The sequence below is a fragment of the Thermobia domestica genome, chromosome 6, assembly GCF_964235325.1.
Source record: "Thermobia domestica chromosome 6, izTheDome1.hap1.1, whole genome shotgun sequence".
Taxonomy (NCBI): Eukaryota; Metazoa; Arthropoda; class Insecta; order Zygentoma; family Lepismatidae; genus Thermobia; species Thermobia domestica.
Window position 1 is genome coordinate 29,575,550 of NC_137459.1, and position 18,331 is coordinate 29,593,880.

Below are 18,331 nucleotides of genomic sequence, written 5' to 3' on the forward strand. Positions count from 1 at the left end.
CTTCACTTAGGAACTAACATGTATGCTATCCAAAAATACATGCTTTATAATCCTAAGGTACTTACGCAACAATTTTTATACAGGGAGCTAGGCTAAGGGCATATAATTTGAAGTAGTCACCAACTACCTTTATAAAAAATGTTGCGGAAGTACCGCACAATTCTGAAACTTGAAATGAAATGAAATCTTTGAGTTTTACGTCCCACGATTATGCCGGTTAGGCTAAAGGAGACGGTGATGATGAGTAATGAATGAAATGGTGGAATGAAGAAAGTGGGAGGAAACGGGAGAGCCCCGAGAAAACCCACGCACACGGTGTTTGTCCACCACAAAGTTCACTTGGCGGGGCCTGGGATCGAACCCGAGATATGAAACTTGAATATTCGGATAGGGCACATACTAGTTCCTAAGTGAAGTCTGGACCCGAGTATGGTAGGTCCCATAGTTTTGGAGCTATGGACCTTTAAAGTTCATTTTTTCATGTTTTCGGCAGCCTATAACTTCGGAAGGAAGGATTTGTGCACCCAGATTGGTCTATACTTTTATCTAGGTGTTAGGAATCACCTCCTAAACGTTTTCGGTGTAGTTTTGAAACACCCTATCTACCTCTCTATAAACTACAGCTTTACGGGAAAGTACTTCAAGAAAAGATAAACATTAAACTCCAATTATAGCTAGTGTGAAGTTATCTTTCTTATTGTTCTTGCACTTACCAGTTTCTCTTTACTTCTGAAGCCTGTAAACGTAGTAACAACTTCCTTCATTGAAGAGCAAAACATTGGGCGTACTTTATCTGAAATAATTCGAGATTCGGCCATCTCAAGAAGTGCGGTAGGTCCAAATATTCTATTAAAAAAAAAAGATTTTATGTAGAATACAAATGAGCTTGTAAGGTCGTACAATATACCATTTGTTCGTATGTAAAATAAAATTGTTAAATGATATGATTTTATTCAAAAATACAGTAAAAATCCATAGTAAAAACTACTTTTGGCTTTTAATGTTGAATAATATTGATGATAAAATCTGGAAGCCCATAAGGAATTAATTAAACGTATGCAATTTAGAAAATTGTGAAACTTTCGCTTCGCGATTGTGCACCCCACGATATTATTTAACATTATTAACTACTGAACAAAAATATTTTTGGATCAAAAGATCCATTATATTTCAATCAAAAAAATTCTTGTAGGCCTTGCATCTAGAGAACTATATACAGTGTAGTCAAACCCAAACCATCATTTCACTCAGCATGATGTGCTTATTAGGTTTAAAAAAAAAAAAAAAAAAAAAAAAAAAAATCGATTTAGGGGCCCGTTCCAAACTATTCTGGCCCCTGATCCAAAAACTAATTATTGACCAAGATCGCAATCTTCTGATCCATTTTTGGATTATTCCTAAAATTTTTGGTATTAAAAGTATTTTTCCACTTAAAAAATTCTTTATACCCTTGGTCACAAACGTTCCAATGATCCTTCAGAATCAAAAAGAAGAGAGGTAGAAGCTCATTGCCAGCTGTATGTCACGGATAGTTATGCTCAACTAGTAGTGACACGTTTTATAGAAGATAAGTCTAAAAATCATTCGTGAACACACTGATTTCACTGAAAAATCAATTTTAACATCACACACGGCAGTATTAAATGAAGTCAGGTAATTGGTTGGAAATATTTTTACTGTTCCTTGAATCAATAGAAGATTTCGCGTTTCTACAGAAAAACAGTATCACGAGTAATAATACTTAATATTCTTTGAAGGCCACATTGCTTTTGTTTCCAGATCTCTCGTGACTGTATAATTTGTATTACGCAGATCACTTAATAATTCATGTCAAGCTAAAGAAATTGATGTATAGAATTGAGGTCGGAATCGAATATTGTCATTAGATGTAAGCGTGTATTGAAATTTTGACCTAAACACAACGAAAGTTGAACAAAATCGCGTAAGGGAAAATGTTTGCCACATTTTTTTCATATGCTTTATAATACGTAATTTCAAGAAAACAAAGCGATATTTATCTTCTATTGAACAAGATTTTTAGTTTTCTTTCTCTCGTACAGGGGTAAATAACCTAACGGCTTTTATAAGTTAACAGTGATGGTCGAAAGATATGTACGGGTTTATATCCTGTGAAGTAATATTAGGAAATATACCTGGATCATAAAACTACAATTTCCTTTAAGTCTCCCATCACAATACTGTAACTACTTATGTGACGCATTTATGGGTTGGTTTCTGTTTAAATATCTCAAACTTATTTAGTTTTTTAAAATAAAGATTGCCATATATATATATATATATATATATATATAAAACTCCAAAGATCCATTTTAGTAACAGACTGGTGTAAAAATAATAACTTACCACTTGAATGACTATTTTATTGGAAGCTTTGGGAATTTGACGAAAATAGAAAATTTTCTTCCGCATTTATTAAAAGTTACAAGTTAAAGGAAAATATAGTGTTTTTTTTTTCATTTTTAAAATTTATTCTTATTTCTTTTAAGGTAGAATGTTAAGTTATTACAACATCCTTAATCACAATAAAATATTCCATTAATGCACAAGCTTACCTTACTCCGTTACGTTTAAGCTTTTCAAATAAAGAACATTCAAAATCTTCTAGGACAAATACAGAATTAGGTTGTTGAAATTCATACGAAATAGCCGCTGAAGTTTTTGCTGAAACTACACCTACGCCAAAAGACTGAAAAATAAACATCATTGAACATTTTTAGACGTTCAAGGTTCTATATATAGTTCATAGTTCAAGGTTATATACACGGTGGACCATTATTTTTGAAACGTTCTTGTAACTTTTGAACTAATAGAAATGCTGAAGTTTTGAAATATAGAAATATCAGCAGGAGAACATTGTTTGACATACTATACAATACCACTGGATTAAGTGTTGTCAACTCAATATTAAGTTTTAGATTTTCAAATAGCACTACCAGGGTGTCTACTAAAATTCCAAAATGAAATTTCGTAATTTTTTTTATGACCTTTTCTTTACCAAATCATAAAATTTCCTAACATTTTCAAGAGAGAATTTAGGTGCGAATTAGGCCGAATTTTCATCTATGTGATAGAAACGTACTTTGCTTGCGATTTGGTAGCGTCTAAAGCCGATCATAGATATTTTTGGTAGTGAATTTTGACTCTTTATACAACAAAATTTTCCAATCTGTACTTACATTTGTATAATTAAAAAAAAAATTGTGACCCAAAAGCTAAATTTCGTGACTTTCATGACCGTTTTCTGATTTAGTGACTTTTTCGAGATATTCGTGACTTTTATGACCAATAGATACCCTGACTACGTTAGATTATTATATATTCCAAATGAATATGTTAAACGAAAACTAATAATACAACACAAACCCCTTGCGTTCCAGTGATACCCATATAGATGTCATGAAAATTACCCTTTATTAAGGGTCGTATTGATCCTGGAGGTGATGAAATTTGTTAGTGGATGCAAGGCTAAGACTTAGTTCTACTATTTCTCCCTAGGTGACAGCACCTTACTGACAGAAATGACAGAGTTTTGTCTCAGTAGATAGCAGGCCTAAGGGAGCATTGAGTTACGACACATTGTGTTTATTTTGACGATAAACAATTGACAACTTCGAGATCGGAAAAAAGAAAACACTTTGTCTTTGATCTCCGCTCAGTGTTGCCAACCTGAAGCAGCATAAAATCCCTTTAGAACATCAAAATTTCCCTTTTTCGGTCAAAATGTTCCACAATGCAAATAATATTCCTTATCAGCAATGTGAATGTTCTCTTCGCGCGTGCACAATAACTATGACCTATATAACAGTCTAGACAGTAATAACAGTAAATGAAAAACTGGTATTACAGAACGCATAGGAGAATGATATCTGGAACACAAGGGGTTAATTATTCAGTGTTACAAACTAAGAGAGTCACAATAGCACAAACATGCAAAACTGCAGGCTTCAAGAACAGTAACAAGACAAAGTGAGATCTACGGGGCAATGCACAGCCCAAGTAGAGCTTAGCTCACGAATCTCTGCCGCGATTCTAATTCTTCGTTGGCATCAATCGCGGCAGAAATTCGTGAGCTAAGCTATACCGAGGGCGTTGATCGTCATTAACTATATTTAGTTTTTTTTTTATTTCTGACAGGGGCAACACCAATATACATACATTCAGACACACATTTTTGGATGTATGTGTATGAATGTATATTCCAGCGTAACTCTGGAACAATTTCAACCAAACTATACAGACATATGACTTTTAGTCTGGAAAAAAATACTGTGAGAGTAAGACACCCTAAGGTGGTGGGAGTTTGAAGGGTAACATGTAAATATAAACCAAAATGAATGATATTAATGTGCAATCCACAGTTTTTGGGGTCGCTGAAATGAGTAGACATTCCCAATGCCGTTTGAGTTCAAGTTCAGCCCCATCGGCAAAAGGGAGAGGAGGAAGGAGTGAAAAATAAAATTTCAAAAATGGCTGAAATTAGTGTCGAATTCATAGTTTTAGGGGTCGAAAAACGGCTGACACTTTTCAAACGAGTTTTGGAAAGTTGTTAGTACCCACCTGAAGCTGGGCCCTTCAATCGTATCAATTTGATTAAAGGGTGTGTTCTGTGCGGGTAGGGTATTTAAAAATTTATGCCAAAAGTGTATCTTATTATTATTACACTTTCATTGAAAAACGGGGTAAAAGGGATTCAAATATTTTTTTCATAAATCTAGTCTCTCCGTTCAAAAATCACGAAATACGTGTCCAATATTTTTAAAAGATCTACTCAACTAACATAAAAAGAAGCTGCCCCCGTCCCTAAACTTGTCCCCTCCCTCCCCTTAAAGTCCCAACTGAAACCGCCTATTTTTATTGCAAATTCGGATTCTAAGACCGAAAATACGTAACTTTTACTTGAAGCACTTTTCCGTAATCTTCCTAGATGGCGCTGTAATCACAAGAAAAGGAATACTATCGTACATCAGCTGAGGTTGATAAAATATCTCGAGAAATATAAATACTCTTGCAGTTAAAAAATACGAAATGCGTGTTCAGTATTTTTAATAGGTCTATTAAACTAACATAAAATGAAACTGCCCTCATTTACACTTCAATACAACCGTTGCAAACAATGACTACGTGAAAAGCAAAATTATTGCTTTTGTAACAAGAAAATATCTTCCTTAGATTTGTGAAGTTCAAGTAGACCAATATGATGGTTAAAAACCACGTGATTGATTAATTTTGATTTTAACGTCCCTTTCAGCAGCGAGGCTATATGAGACGTGGATCTACTGATTAACGTGGAATCCGAACCACATGAGCTCCCGCCGGGAATCAAACCCGGGCCTCCCACGTCAAAGGCGCGTATGCTAACCGCTTAGTCACGGAGGAGCTCGAGAAACCACGTGACACAGACATACCTGTAAATAAAATCATTGTTTCATACCAACATGTAGAAGCATAATTACGACAAGGGATGTCACAGAACAATTTTACGAAACGTGGATAAAACACACAGAAATTTGACATACACAGGGCCATTGTAAATGATCTTCCTGATTTTAAAGATTAGTAACTCACATTGAGTTAGTCACAATGACATGCAACTTATGCTAAATGAGTATATATATATATATATATATATATTCTAAGCACATGCGTGTTATGTTCCACGTCAAATATGCTCACTGAATATGAGTGCCTTTTGTAATTCAACACACATCAATCCGATAGTCTAATTCTTGCCACACACTTCCAACATTACAGATCAATAAATCCAACTCTTTTCTTAAATGCGTACTCAAAGTTTAGGTTAATTGTTAGGTAGGGATAGGTGACACACTTTGTTCTTAACACAATCCTAACCTCGTTAAACACTAACTACAGACTGTTTTACATGAAATTCGAGAACACAAAACCTGTCCTGTCTTCGTTCCTACCATTTTGATTTACTGTCGCCTTAGCTGCAGAACGCGTAACTAAACATCAGCTTTATCATCCACGTACATTGTTCCCGTTCTCTTCGAGGTACTTGATTAACGTGAGTCTCTTGCCCTTCACGATCTGGTTGTCAATAACATTTGCACATGAACAAAGTGTAACTGATGTTCTACAGCATGTGCTCAAACTGTGCATCTTTATCTGACACTGATCAATTCGATGGTAAAAGCTAACTACGGCATTCCTGATGACGTCCAGTTCAACAAGTGCAGCTTCATCAATAGGTGCACCTTTGACAAAGATCATCCAAGTGCTTGTCACTGTTTGATTGACATGAGTTTTCAGATATCAGAAAAATAGTCCCATGGCGATAAATCAGGAGAACGAACGGGCCACTCAATCTCGCGCCTTTTGCCAATCAATCACTGAGGAAATTTCGTGTTATGAAATTACCGCATATTTACACCATAGTGCGGTCCTGCACCATCTTTTTGGAACCATATGTGGGGTGAAATTTCTTCTAGCTTCTCTGATAGCTGGAACTATTTGCTTTCAAAGCATATCCTCATACAATTCAAAAGTCAAATTGCCATTGATAAAAAAGGGACCAATTATTCTATTGTTAAGCACTATCGCCCAGATATTCAACTTTTTCAGAATGTTGAGTATGTGTTTCAGAGAACCAATGAAGATTGCTGTCAGACCAAAATCTGCAACTGCTTGTTAACGTGACCGATTAGATGGAACATGGCTTTATCAGAGAATATAATTCTGGTAAGGAAAGTAGGATTATCATCAATTGGTTTCATTATATCTTCACAAAACTCTACAGGGCGATCTTCATTCAGATCTCGAAATGGAATTGTGTGGATCGTGAAACGATAAGTTAAATATTAAATTTGAACATATGATCGTCCCATCCTCGTAAAATCAAAATAGATATCTCGTTCGGAAAGGTTGGCCATTGTTAGTTCTTTACCAATCTACTTATTTGAGTAAAGAGAGCGTTAGAACTTTACTTTGAGAGCTCTAATACAAATCACTTAAAACAAACGAGCTTAAGTGTTCAGAGGTTTTGTGTAACAGTGGTTACTACTATAAATATCTAATCGTTTCTACGTTGCTGGACCCTAATTTACTATTAGCTATAAATTTTTGCAGAACATGCCACAGGAGTGACACATATGTGTTTTTCTGCTCAATTGTTATTTATTCCACTAATTTTTACAAGAGCACATTTACCCTCTTTTCTAATGAATAATTGATCCAGAGACCGACCTTATATGTTCACTTTCACCTCTCAGATGAAATTACATGTAATTTGAAATCAAATGGTCATTATACACATCTACATAACCATAGCAAAATGAATAACTTGACACTGTGCCCGATTATTTAACTGAAATGTTCATGTCCCAATGCAGAGCTAACGTTAAATATTAGGGATTTCCATTTGAAATGTTAAAGATGCCCCTCCACCCCCTTAGGGAATGGGAGGACTTCTTTTTATGTTACCTGAATAATCTTTTTAAAATATTGGACACGTATTTCGTGATTTTCGAATCGCACGTGTATTTTTCTAGATAGTCCTTGTCCATTTGTTACACCCTGTATATATACAATACTCCTCTATAATATTTTTCCAGGTCAAAAGTTCCATTCCCTCAAAAACGTTAAAAGGATTTGATTTTGAGTTTAGTGTCCCTTTCAGCAGCGAAGGTAAATGAGATGTGGACCTCCAAACCACGAGCTTCCGCCGGGAATCGAACCCTGGTCTCCCACATGAAAGGCACGTACGCGAACTGCTTAGCCACGAGGTAGTTCTTGTTTCTAATGAAATTCAAAGATTGAAAAACGTGACTAGGCAGAGAATCCAATTGAGATCTGTGGCTTATCGTGCTTGATGAAGTGCTAACCACCAATCTATCCGCTCCCTGACCACACATACACTTCCACTCCTGAGGTCGGTGCTCAAACATTCAGATCCCATGAACGATATCAACTTCTGTAGTCCATGCACAACTTAGTGTTTATATCGAAAAACAAAATGACGGACAACTTACAAGTGCAGCTTCCATTATTCTTCTATTGTCACTCAGTTTCCCTACAAGGCATATCTTTGTGAAATCTAGAAAGAAAGAAACAAAAATATCAAGAGCTACCCACATCCTTGAAAAAGGTATTTACCAAAGCTTCTGCTCTATAACTTATAACGTTGAGTCAGAAACAATGTTTTCTAAATCTTTTCTTTGGACGTTATACGGAGCAACAAGAAAATCACTAAAAGTCAATACAATTTAAGATGTCTATATTAAAATTAAGTCAGTTTTACGTCCTACGAATATTCCCATTAAGTTGAAAGAAATAGACAGGGTTGGCTGGTTTAAACTTTTTTTTTTTAAAAAAACATAAAGTTTAAACAAAAAAATATATGAAAAAATGTACGTGAAATGTAATTATTCGTAAAATCTTGATGAACACACTTTTGTGGGTTATCACGTTTCACTCCCGTATATTCAGACCTAAATTCTCCATTCATTACTCAAAGAGGTTATACTACAAAAGCAACTTTTATTTTATAAGTTTATGAATGTTTGTGATTTTTTTATATATAGTTTGTTATTGTTATGCAATTGCAATCAAAGAAAAATTCTAAATATTGTTTCGTTTTGATCATGTTTACTATTGATAAAATAGATCGACATGCCGTACTTTTTTTAGGAAGGGGGTCATACAAACCCCATGAGAGGCATTTATTGAAATCAGAAGTATCTTTGGTATCTATTTATGTATAAATGGGTCAGAACCAAAGTGGACTCAAATATATCGTATCTTTATTCACTTTTCTTACTGATATGCCAAGTAAGTCGTTACATTTCTTTGACTTGGAATAATAAAAGTCGTAGTGAACTAACTTGTATTAAATTAGTTCTTCTGTTCTCTGCAGTACTTTGAAATTGTCCATATGTAATTCTGTATAATGGTTTCACTTGTGCAACTATATATCTTTTTGTCCTGAAATGACTCTTTTTGTCTTGACAATTATATTCACAAGTATGTAAAGATCACTACAACGTATTTTTAACAAGAGTCCTTCGTGAGTAAGTCAGCAGACTCGTCGCATTTGTCGCCAATTAGTCCCGGTTTCGAGTCTAAATGGAGAACAATTTCTCTCAGAGAAGCGGTTTGAATTCCGCTTTAAGCTCATGTGACCCCTTCCAGCATAACCTGGTTGAGTTGAGTTGATTTTGAGTTTAACGTCCCTTTCAGCAGCGAGGCTATATGAGACGTGGACCTACTGATTAACGTGGAATCCGAACCACATGAGCTCCCACCGGGAATCGAACCCGGGTCTCCCACGCCAAAGGCGCGTACGCTAACTGCTTAGCCACGGAGGAGCTCAGCGTAACCTGGTTGTTGCATAATAACACCAAGGCGAAACAAACTTATTTCTGTCCATATATGATACAAATACATAGAGCGCATTAAAAAAAAAAAAAAAAAAAAAACTTTTTTTTCAATAAAAGCCATGGTTTTTGCCAACCCTGGAAATAGACAGTTATGAAGCAATTGATGGAGTGAGATTTTTGATTTGATTTTGAGTTTAGCGTTCCTTTCAGCAGCGAGGCTATATGAGATGTGGAGCTTCAGCTTAACGAAGGATTCGAACTAGCCACATGAACTCCCGCCGGAAATCGCTCCCACGTCCAAGACGCTTAGTCTATCCATTGCTGTATTGAAAATGTGGGAAGAAACTAGAGAACATCGAGAAAAACCTGCACATGGAAATTACTATATCCACAACAACAATTCTGCGTAAAAAATAACGCGATTTCTCTCTTATACTATTAAGTAATCGAATCCAACAAAATTTAAAGTGACTATATTTGTCACACAACTCTTGAACACCCGACCGATCTCAATCACATTTAAGATAGATGAGGTTTGGGACTGGGAAGTTTTTTTTTTTTTTTTTTTTTTTTTTTTTTTTTTTTGTTTTATAATTTCACTTTGACGGTGGAACCTACGGGAGAGGGAGGAGAGGGGATATATAACTTAGTAACACTTGAACCACCCGACCGATATCAAACCAATTTTCAACATGAATGATGTTCGAACCTGAGATGGTTTTGTCATATCACTTTGACGGTTTAACTTGGGGGAGGGGAGGAACGATAAAAAAAAAACGATCAAAAATGATCAATATCAGTGTCGAACCCATGGTTTTCGAGGTCACTGAGATGAACAGTGACACTTTCGATGCCGTTTAAATCTAAATTCAGCCACGCAATATGGGGAAAGTGAGGGGAGAGAAATATAAAAAATCATCGAAAATGACCGATATTAGAAAGCGGTTTAGTATTAGTAAAAAGTAATTGACTAACGGAAGATATTACTATTTTTTATTCAAAACTACAATCACAACTCTGTTTTTGATAAGATAATTTTGAAAAAAAAAAACTATTTTTACATTCACTGCAACTATTCAAAGAAAATGGAAGAAATCTCTTCCTGACGTGGTAGTTAAATAATAAGACACCAGATGACAAAAGAATTCTTTTTTTTTTTTTCATGATTAGTTATGGGTCTTCGCTCTGCTCTTTACTAGTATCTTAACGATAATAAAGAAAGAAAAAATAGAAAGTAACATTTCTAAAACATTATTAAATGACTTGCCCTTGCGGCAAGATAGAGGTAACCTTCAATTAGACGCTTTCGAGAAAACGCGAATTAAATATAGCTTCCACGAGTCTTTATCGCTGAAAATTAACTGACATATTGGCCACTAACTCTATGGCCTATGGAACCCGGAGGTTCAATGCCGCGTTCACAAAAGCTCTCCACTGACTTCTATCCTTAGCGAACTTGATCCAGCTTCCACTTCGTATTCCTATCTCTGCGAGATCCATCTAAATATTGTCCTCCCATCCTCCCTAGGTCTTCCAAATGGTCGTTTTCCGATTGCTCTTCCAGTCAAGACTTTGAAAGCGTTTCTACTTTCTTCAATTCTAGCTACATGACCTGTCCACCTGAGCCTCCTAGACTTGATGACCCTAACAATGTTGGGTAAACCGTATAAATTATGTATTTCCTCGTTATGAAGTTTTCGCCATTCCCGTTCCTCTTGGGTCCGAATATTCGTCTCAGGATCTTGTTCTCAAATTCTTTCAGTCTATGTTCTTCTCTCAGAGTAAGTGACCATGTTTCCCAACCATACAGAACAGGCATGATTATCGTTTTGTATATTTTAAGCTTCAAATTTCTCGACAGAATTCGCGGCGACAAGAGATTTTGAACCGAATAACAACACGAATTCCCTGCTTTTAGTCGACATTTAATTTCATCGTGAATATGGTTTTCGTCTCTTAATATTGATCCTAGATATTTGAAATTATCCACTTTATCAAAAGTATTATTTAATATTTTAACGCATCCATAATTTGACGTATTACGGTCCCGACGATCTTCTATGTATTTAGTTCCCTCTGCATTTACTTTTAAACCCAAGTCACTGCAAGCGTTTAATAAGATCTGTGCATTTCTTTCTATTGTTCTCCTATCATTTTCTATTAAATTTACATCATCAGCATACGCCATAACCTGGTGAACACCGTTCAACTCTAGGTCCTGGTTGCTAAATTTGATACACTTGACATCTTTGATTACTATTTAACTTTGTTCTGGCATACATATTGGCAACTGAATTTAAAAATACGGAGCATGTCTCTTACTGTAAATATATAAGCAGATATTCCATTGCTGGTTACAATCATATTACAAGAAAGTGATTCGTATCATTTTATCGCACGAATTAACTGATAAAATGGAAATCGGAAAAGCGTAGTCATTTTTATATCAATCTCACTACTTTCCATTAACAGTGTAACCAAGAAAAAAGAAACCCGCCAGGAAGAAGAAGAAAAATTGTCATTAAAGTGATAGAAACATTTTATGATAGCAGACGACTGTTTATTAGTTTACGCCTCGAAAACTGTGCTTAAACAAAACATTACATTGCAATAAGTGAAACTAGAACAAAACTGAATTAAACCAAAAACGACGAGCCAAATCATGATCCAGCATGCTAACACCCAATCTTCAGATAAAAAAACATTAAAGTGGAATTGAACACTGGAGATAAAACTGAATGTTAAGATACACTTTCAAATAAAAAAAAAAATAAATAAATAAATAAAAAAAAAAAAAAAAGTGGAGGAAGCAGCGGGGATCACTGCATCATCTTTCGAAGCATTCAAGCGCCAAGTGGCAGTATTTCTCTCGGAAAACAATGGGACTTGATTTGGCATTCACTGTGTAAGTCATTTTGCCCTTTTCTACCTTTCCACTTGAGCTGTGGATAAGATACGAGAATCGGTATCTCGTGAGGGGATAATTTCATAATCATTTTACTATTTGTTTAATTCTTATAAAAAGGAAAGCAGTAACTGTTAATGCAGTAATTGTTAGTACACCTTTCTGTTTAAATTGCATTGATTTTAAAATACTAAAACCAATTTTACAGCTAAAAGATTAAAATCACTTTATTAGAGACTGAAACAGAAAATAGCTTAGTTGAATTTGAACTGCTTTTGCCTTCATCCTCTATTTTCTTACATCAGTTGCAATGTATTTGTACGTATATGACAGTGGTGAGGAAATCCTAATACTTCTCAGTTCAAAAAGGGCACTGGAGCATTAAACAACAGCAGCAAAAGTATCTTCCTGGTTCTGACTCCTATAACTTCATTAGGTCGGATCCAATACTTTTGATGCTATCACAGACGCCTGGACAGATGCAATCCTATTTACATCTAATATTTCAACCAGCAGATGACAGTTGGTAAGTCTATAGAGCACTGGAACAGACTTTAGCTGTGGATTTGATGACAAAAACTCCATTTTGAGATTACTTTCTACTGTTTGGAGCGCGTTGTCCAATAAGTCCCTTATAATGGTAAATGCGTCATATATAAATGGCATAATTCGTTGTGTGCATAAAGTATTGTTTCAGTAGATTATGTGAAAAAAAAAAATGATTATACATCTGAAAATACCAAATTTGGAACGAAATAATATTTAAATTTTCGTCTCCATTCATGAACCTATTCAAATACCCAGTCATTCGAACATCTCTTCTTTTCAAGAGAAAATTTTGAATATTTTTTATTTTATTTTATTTATTTTGCCTTACAATATGGAGAGTATCTCCTATAAGTTCTACAGTTGTCATATGTATATAAATGCAAATTGTAATTACAACTTATTACACCATTTGTAGTACAAAATTATAAACAAACATCACATGTTAAATTTGTTACATCATTACATCATATTCATACATCGTTATCATTTGCAAATTCCTGAACTGAATAATATGCTTTAGAAAGCAACAGAGTACGAATTTTGTTTTGAGTATTAAAATTTATCTCTTTATAATGTGATGGAAACATATTATAAAGTCTCGTACAATTTAAATACTTTTTTTTTATATATATATATATATATATATATATATTTTATTTGGAGTAATTTTGTCGTACTACGTAAATGTCGTTTAATTGCCGCGTGTTGTAGGCATGAATATCTCTTGTTTGTATAAACATTTGTTTGTTTTGTTTCACGAAATGTATAGATTTATATATGTATAGGTTTGGAAGGGTTAACATTTTTTGTGATCTAAATATTTGTTTACAGGATGTTCTTTTATTTAGTCTGAATATTATTCGAAGTATTTTCTTTTGTATCCGAAATGTTTCCTGACTCCATGCGGCTGACCCCCCCCCCCCAAATAATTCCAAAACTGAGGAGTGACTGAACTTTTGCATAGTATATCGATAACAAACTATTTCGTGAAACTGTATCACGTAACCTAAAGAACGCAAAACAAAGTAGTCAATTTTTTATTTAATGTTTTAACATGGGTTTGCCAAGACAAATCATCATCGATGTAAACACTAAGTAATTTTGTTGCATTAGAATACTCAATTTGTTTTCCATTATTGTTTAGCGAAGGGAAGGATGGATTATTTCCTGGAAAACGAAAGTTTATTGCGACAGTTTTATCTGCATTTAGAACGTTATTTGCATTCAACCAAGTAACTATCTTGCTTATAACCTTTTCTGCTTTTATCACATAGAGTATGGATTGAACTTGAAATTGAAGTATGTTAAAAATTTCGAAGCCGGATGGCGTGTCTGTAGGAAATAGACGCGTTTGCGACTGTGGGTATACAAGTTAACAAAGATGTGTTTAACGTCACAATTTCTGCCGGCTAAGATTCCACTGATGACTTCCGTGATCGGAGAAACATAAAGGTGTTTTAAAGGTATTTTACTATTTATTTTCAAATGTTTAGTGTTCCAAGCTGTGTCATATTCGAAAATATCGGTAACAGTGGCTATATTGTATAGAACACCCAAACTTAAAAACATAAATGAACTTGTGTTAAGTGACCACTAAAAAGGACGAAACTAACAAAGCCAGAACAGGAACGCAGCACTGAGGCGACCCGCACGGTACCGCGTCTGTAAGTAGCAGGCGCTTCAGCGACGGTGAGTATACCTATACGAGAGGAGTGAAAAGAAAAAAAAATCATATAGTATAATTACTGAGTCAGTGGGTTTGAAACCCTTGCACATTATGCTTTATTGTCAGCTTATCTAATACTGTCTTACTACGTGTCTTAATACAGTCCAAGATTAAACAATCTTTCTCCGTAATTGGTCCCCGTAGAGTGATGACCTGTATTACCATTTCGTTTGTCTGATTCTTACATTTCATATAATTCTACCAATATTCCCCGTAAATATTCGTATTTTGAATAGTCACCTGCGGAACTTAACCCTTATATCTTTGTATTGTGTATTATTGATTCCTTGTTATACAGTAGGGAGAGTCAACATGGTACTGGCAACCAACATATGTTACCAGTATTAAATAATAAGACACGATAATACAAATATACGGGATCTTTATGTATCCAATAGTCGCACCAACATTGTACAGCATTGCCTAAATGAAAATGTTCATTAAGGTTTTTAATCCTAGGAGGCTCCAAAATTCCATATTATATTTTTCTATGGGGACCAAATACTAATGAGAGCTCCTTCGTGTTTAAGCGGTTAGCGTAAGTGGCTTTGGCGTGAGCTCATGTGGTTCGGATTCCAATCAATCAATAGGTTCCGTCTTATATATAATCACTGCTGAAAGGACGTTAAACTCAAAATCAATCAATCAAATATTAATGTTTGTCCCCACGGAAAGTTCCAAGGTTTCATGTTCCGTTAAGGGGGTCCAAAACAAAAACGTTATATTATGTAATGAAACGAAAATCAATGGAAAGAAGCGAAGAAATTACTGGACCCCCGTAACGGAACATTGACCGTTCCAAGTTATGGTGCTAGGTGTAACTTGTTTGAAAAGATAAAATTATAAACTTAAAACTTCCAATTACAGTATAAACCGCGCAGGGAATGTTCTAGAATCCCGGTCCACACCATAGGTGAAGGTGGGTAAGCGAGGTTGGTTCCTTTATCACAGCTTAATACTCAATTCACATAGTAATGCCGAGCGAGCGATAGATAGTAGCCAGGTTGATTACTTTATTACAATGGATATGCACCAATGTTCTAGAACCTTGCCATCAGAGTATATAACAATTAAACTTCGAGGTTCTACCAAAAAGAAAATTTTTAGGTAAAATACGATGTGAAACACTTCTCCTGAAGGAATGAGAGTGTGAATATAAGTAATTACTGTTAGTGCAAAGCATAATAAAATGAATTTTGAGTGATAATGAAAGTATTCTATAGTGTAACTGTGCTCTTCCCCTATTCTCGCTTATGCGTATACCCCCCGTTGCTGCTGCACATGCTCCCTATGGACGCACCCCCTCGTTACAGCTCGGGACTTCATGCTGCAATCCTTCCCTGACTCGGTTAGATAGCATTCGTGCTTTTTAGCGCCACCTAGCACAAGTTGGTTCGTGTTTATGCACTCTAGTTTGTATGCCACAGGTCCACACTGTATTAATACTGAGTCCTCCTGAAGTCAACCTGCAATCTCCTCATTTCGTGTATGCTCTGCTAAAAGAAAGACAAAGCTCTAACCTAACCTGAAACAGGAAGGGGTTCACTCGAGTAGACGGCCATACCAAAAAAGGTAAAATACGATGTCAAACACTTTTCGTAAAAGAAGTACAGTCTGAATATAAGTAATTTCTGTCATTAGATATTATATTAAAATATATTTTGATTGGGAGTGAACGTATTTTAAGTATAAGCATTTACTGAAGCGGAAGAATACAAGAATGCGAAAAAGGTGGAAATAAACGGCGCAAATATTCTGTTTGTGTTAGCAATGGACATTTGTGATGGATATAATGCAAACATTCAATTTTATTACAAAGAATTGTGTGGTAAGGAGCGTTATATTATAAAGTTTCTGCAGTGTCATGGTATCTTGAAACGTAAAATTAACTATGCGAAGTGTGAAAAAAAAAGTTAAAATTCAAAACAGACGAATTTCTCCTCGCAGCGGGCCATTTGTACCCGGAAAACTAGTGGAGCAATTTTGAAAGTAAGACTTATTACGATTATTTAAGTGTTTTTGAAGGTAATACTTATTGCGGATATTTTATGTATTTTTCCACTATCCTTGTTTATGCGTATTCCCCCAGTCACTGACGCGTCTGCTCCCTATGGACGCACCTCCTCGCTCCGTTTGGGCCCCCCTGCTGCGCTCCTGCACTGACACGGTTAGATAGCATTCGTGCTTTTAGTGGCCACCTAGCACAAGTTGAGATGGTTTATGCATTAGCTCTTCATTTAGTGCATGCTCTGCAAGAAGAAATCGGAAAATGCAATAAGTGTGTGAAAATTTGGTACAGCCGTCTGCTCGAGTAATGCCAAACTTTGTAAAATATTAATAACAGTTTCGACATAGTCTACTATTGAGACACCAATACGTACGTGGGTAAATATCCTTTCCAGCAGATGCCACAACTAAATTATTTTCTTCATGAAGTACATCATTTTCTTGATTTGAAAATTCTTCGTGCTCAGTACCACTGATACTTGTGACTAGAATTTTAGGCTGATTCATTTTCTTTTCGCTACTCCTCACTTCACTGCTAGGGAAGAAGGGAACCCTCTCCCACTTATGTCCCACTTACAAGATGACTTTCAATGAGGACAATACTGAGAAACACGGCTACTCTTTCTGTAAATTTTCATCAAACCTTCTGGTTCCATGGCAATACATATTTCGCAGTTGAATTGCTACACAATTTAAATAGGCTCATAATTTCCAGCGTTGCCAGAAACACAAAACAACGCGAAGACCGTTAGCAGGATAAGGAGGACCGTACAATAAAGATTTTGTAGAGTTGATTTGGAGGTGAGGTGAGGTGACTTTGAGTTTAACGTCCCTTTCAGCAACGAGGCTATATGAGACGGGTTCTGATTAACGTGGAATCTGAACCACATGAGCGAGCTCCCGCCGGGGATCGAACCAGGGTCTCTCATGCCAAAGGTGCGTACGCATGTTTTTGTGGAATCACATGACTTTTTAAGTATGCATTACTTTCTTTTCACTGTATCCAGATATGATTATTGAAATTGTGCACGATAAAGTAGTAAAAGTTATATATCATTGTGGCAATTACTATTTTAAAATATAGTTTGAAACATTGCAAACAAATAAACTTATGTATTTGCGAATCATCAAACCAGGGGCGTAAATAAGGGCCCCGCAGACCCCGCATTGCGGGGGGGGCTCAAGCAATCAGGGGGCCCCAACTCATGAAGTGGGACGTAGAGAAGGGGCCCCACGCCACGCTTTTTGCGGGGAGGCCTCCAAGCATTTAGTTACGCCACTGCATCAAACCTGAAGTTTTCGTTTTCATTCTCAAAAGAGATCTCATTACTTTCTTGAAATGAAAATGAAATGAAATCCATCAGTTGTACGTCCCACAATTATGCTGTGTAGGCTAAAGGAGACGGTGGTGATGAGAAATGAATGAAATGGTGAAGTGAAAGGAACGAAGAAATCTCGAGAAACCCCTCCGCACACAGTGTTTGTCCACCATAAAACCTATTTGGCGGGAACTAGAATCGAAACAGGGACCCCATGCAAGGTGTGGGTGAACTCTTTACCTTGAGCTACCACGGGCCTCGTTATTACTTTCTGTTGAACACAACTTTGTGATCGAACAATACAGAAGGGAACTTGCTGAGGAAAGTAATTTGGTGAGTAACAAAACATTATAGTACACAACTGTTGCTTAAAAAAAGAATATTACTACAAAATTTCAGTAAGACCCTATACAATGCGTACAGTCAAGGTATCGGACGATATACTGTACGAAATTATCGTATTTGTACG

General features: G+C 35.8%; 1 protein-coding gene across 1 annotated transcript in view; it reads right to left on the minus strand.

The window, feature by feature from the left end:
• The window catches only part of LOC145687915 (protein ECT2-like), a 47,373-nt gene extending 30,071 nt beyond the window's left edge, over positions 1-17,302 (minus strand). Inside the window, exons 1-4 of the mRNA XM_081761472.1 lie at positions 16,918-17,302; positions 8,010-8,074; positions 2,574-2,707; positions 714-846 (exon numbers count right to left, since the gene is read on the minus strand). Of these exons, the coding sequence (XP_081617598.1) occupies positions 714-846; positions 2,574-2,707; positions 8,010-8,074; positions 16,918-17,050 (465 nt within the window). The 5' untranslated portion in view covers positions 17,051-17,302. The remainder of the gene's footprint in view (positions 1-713; positions 847-2,573; positions 2,708-8,009; positions 8,075-16,917) is intronic.
• Between the last annotated feature and the right edge of the window lie 1,029 nt (positions 17,303-18,331).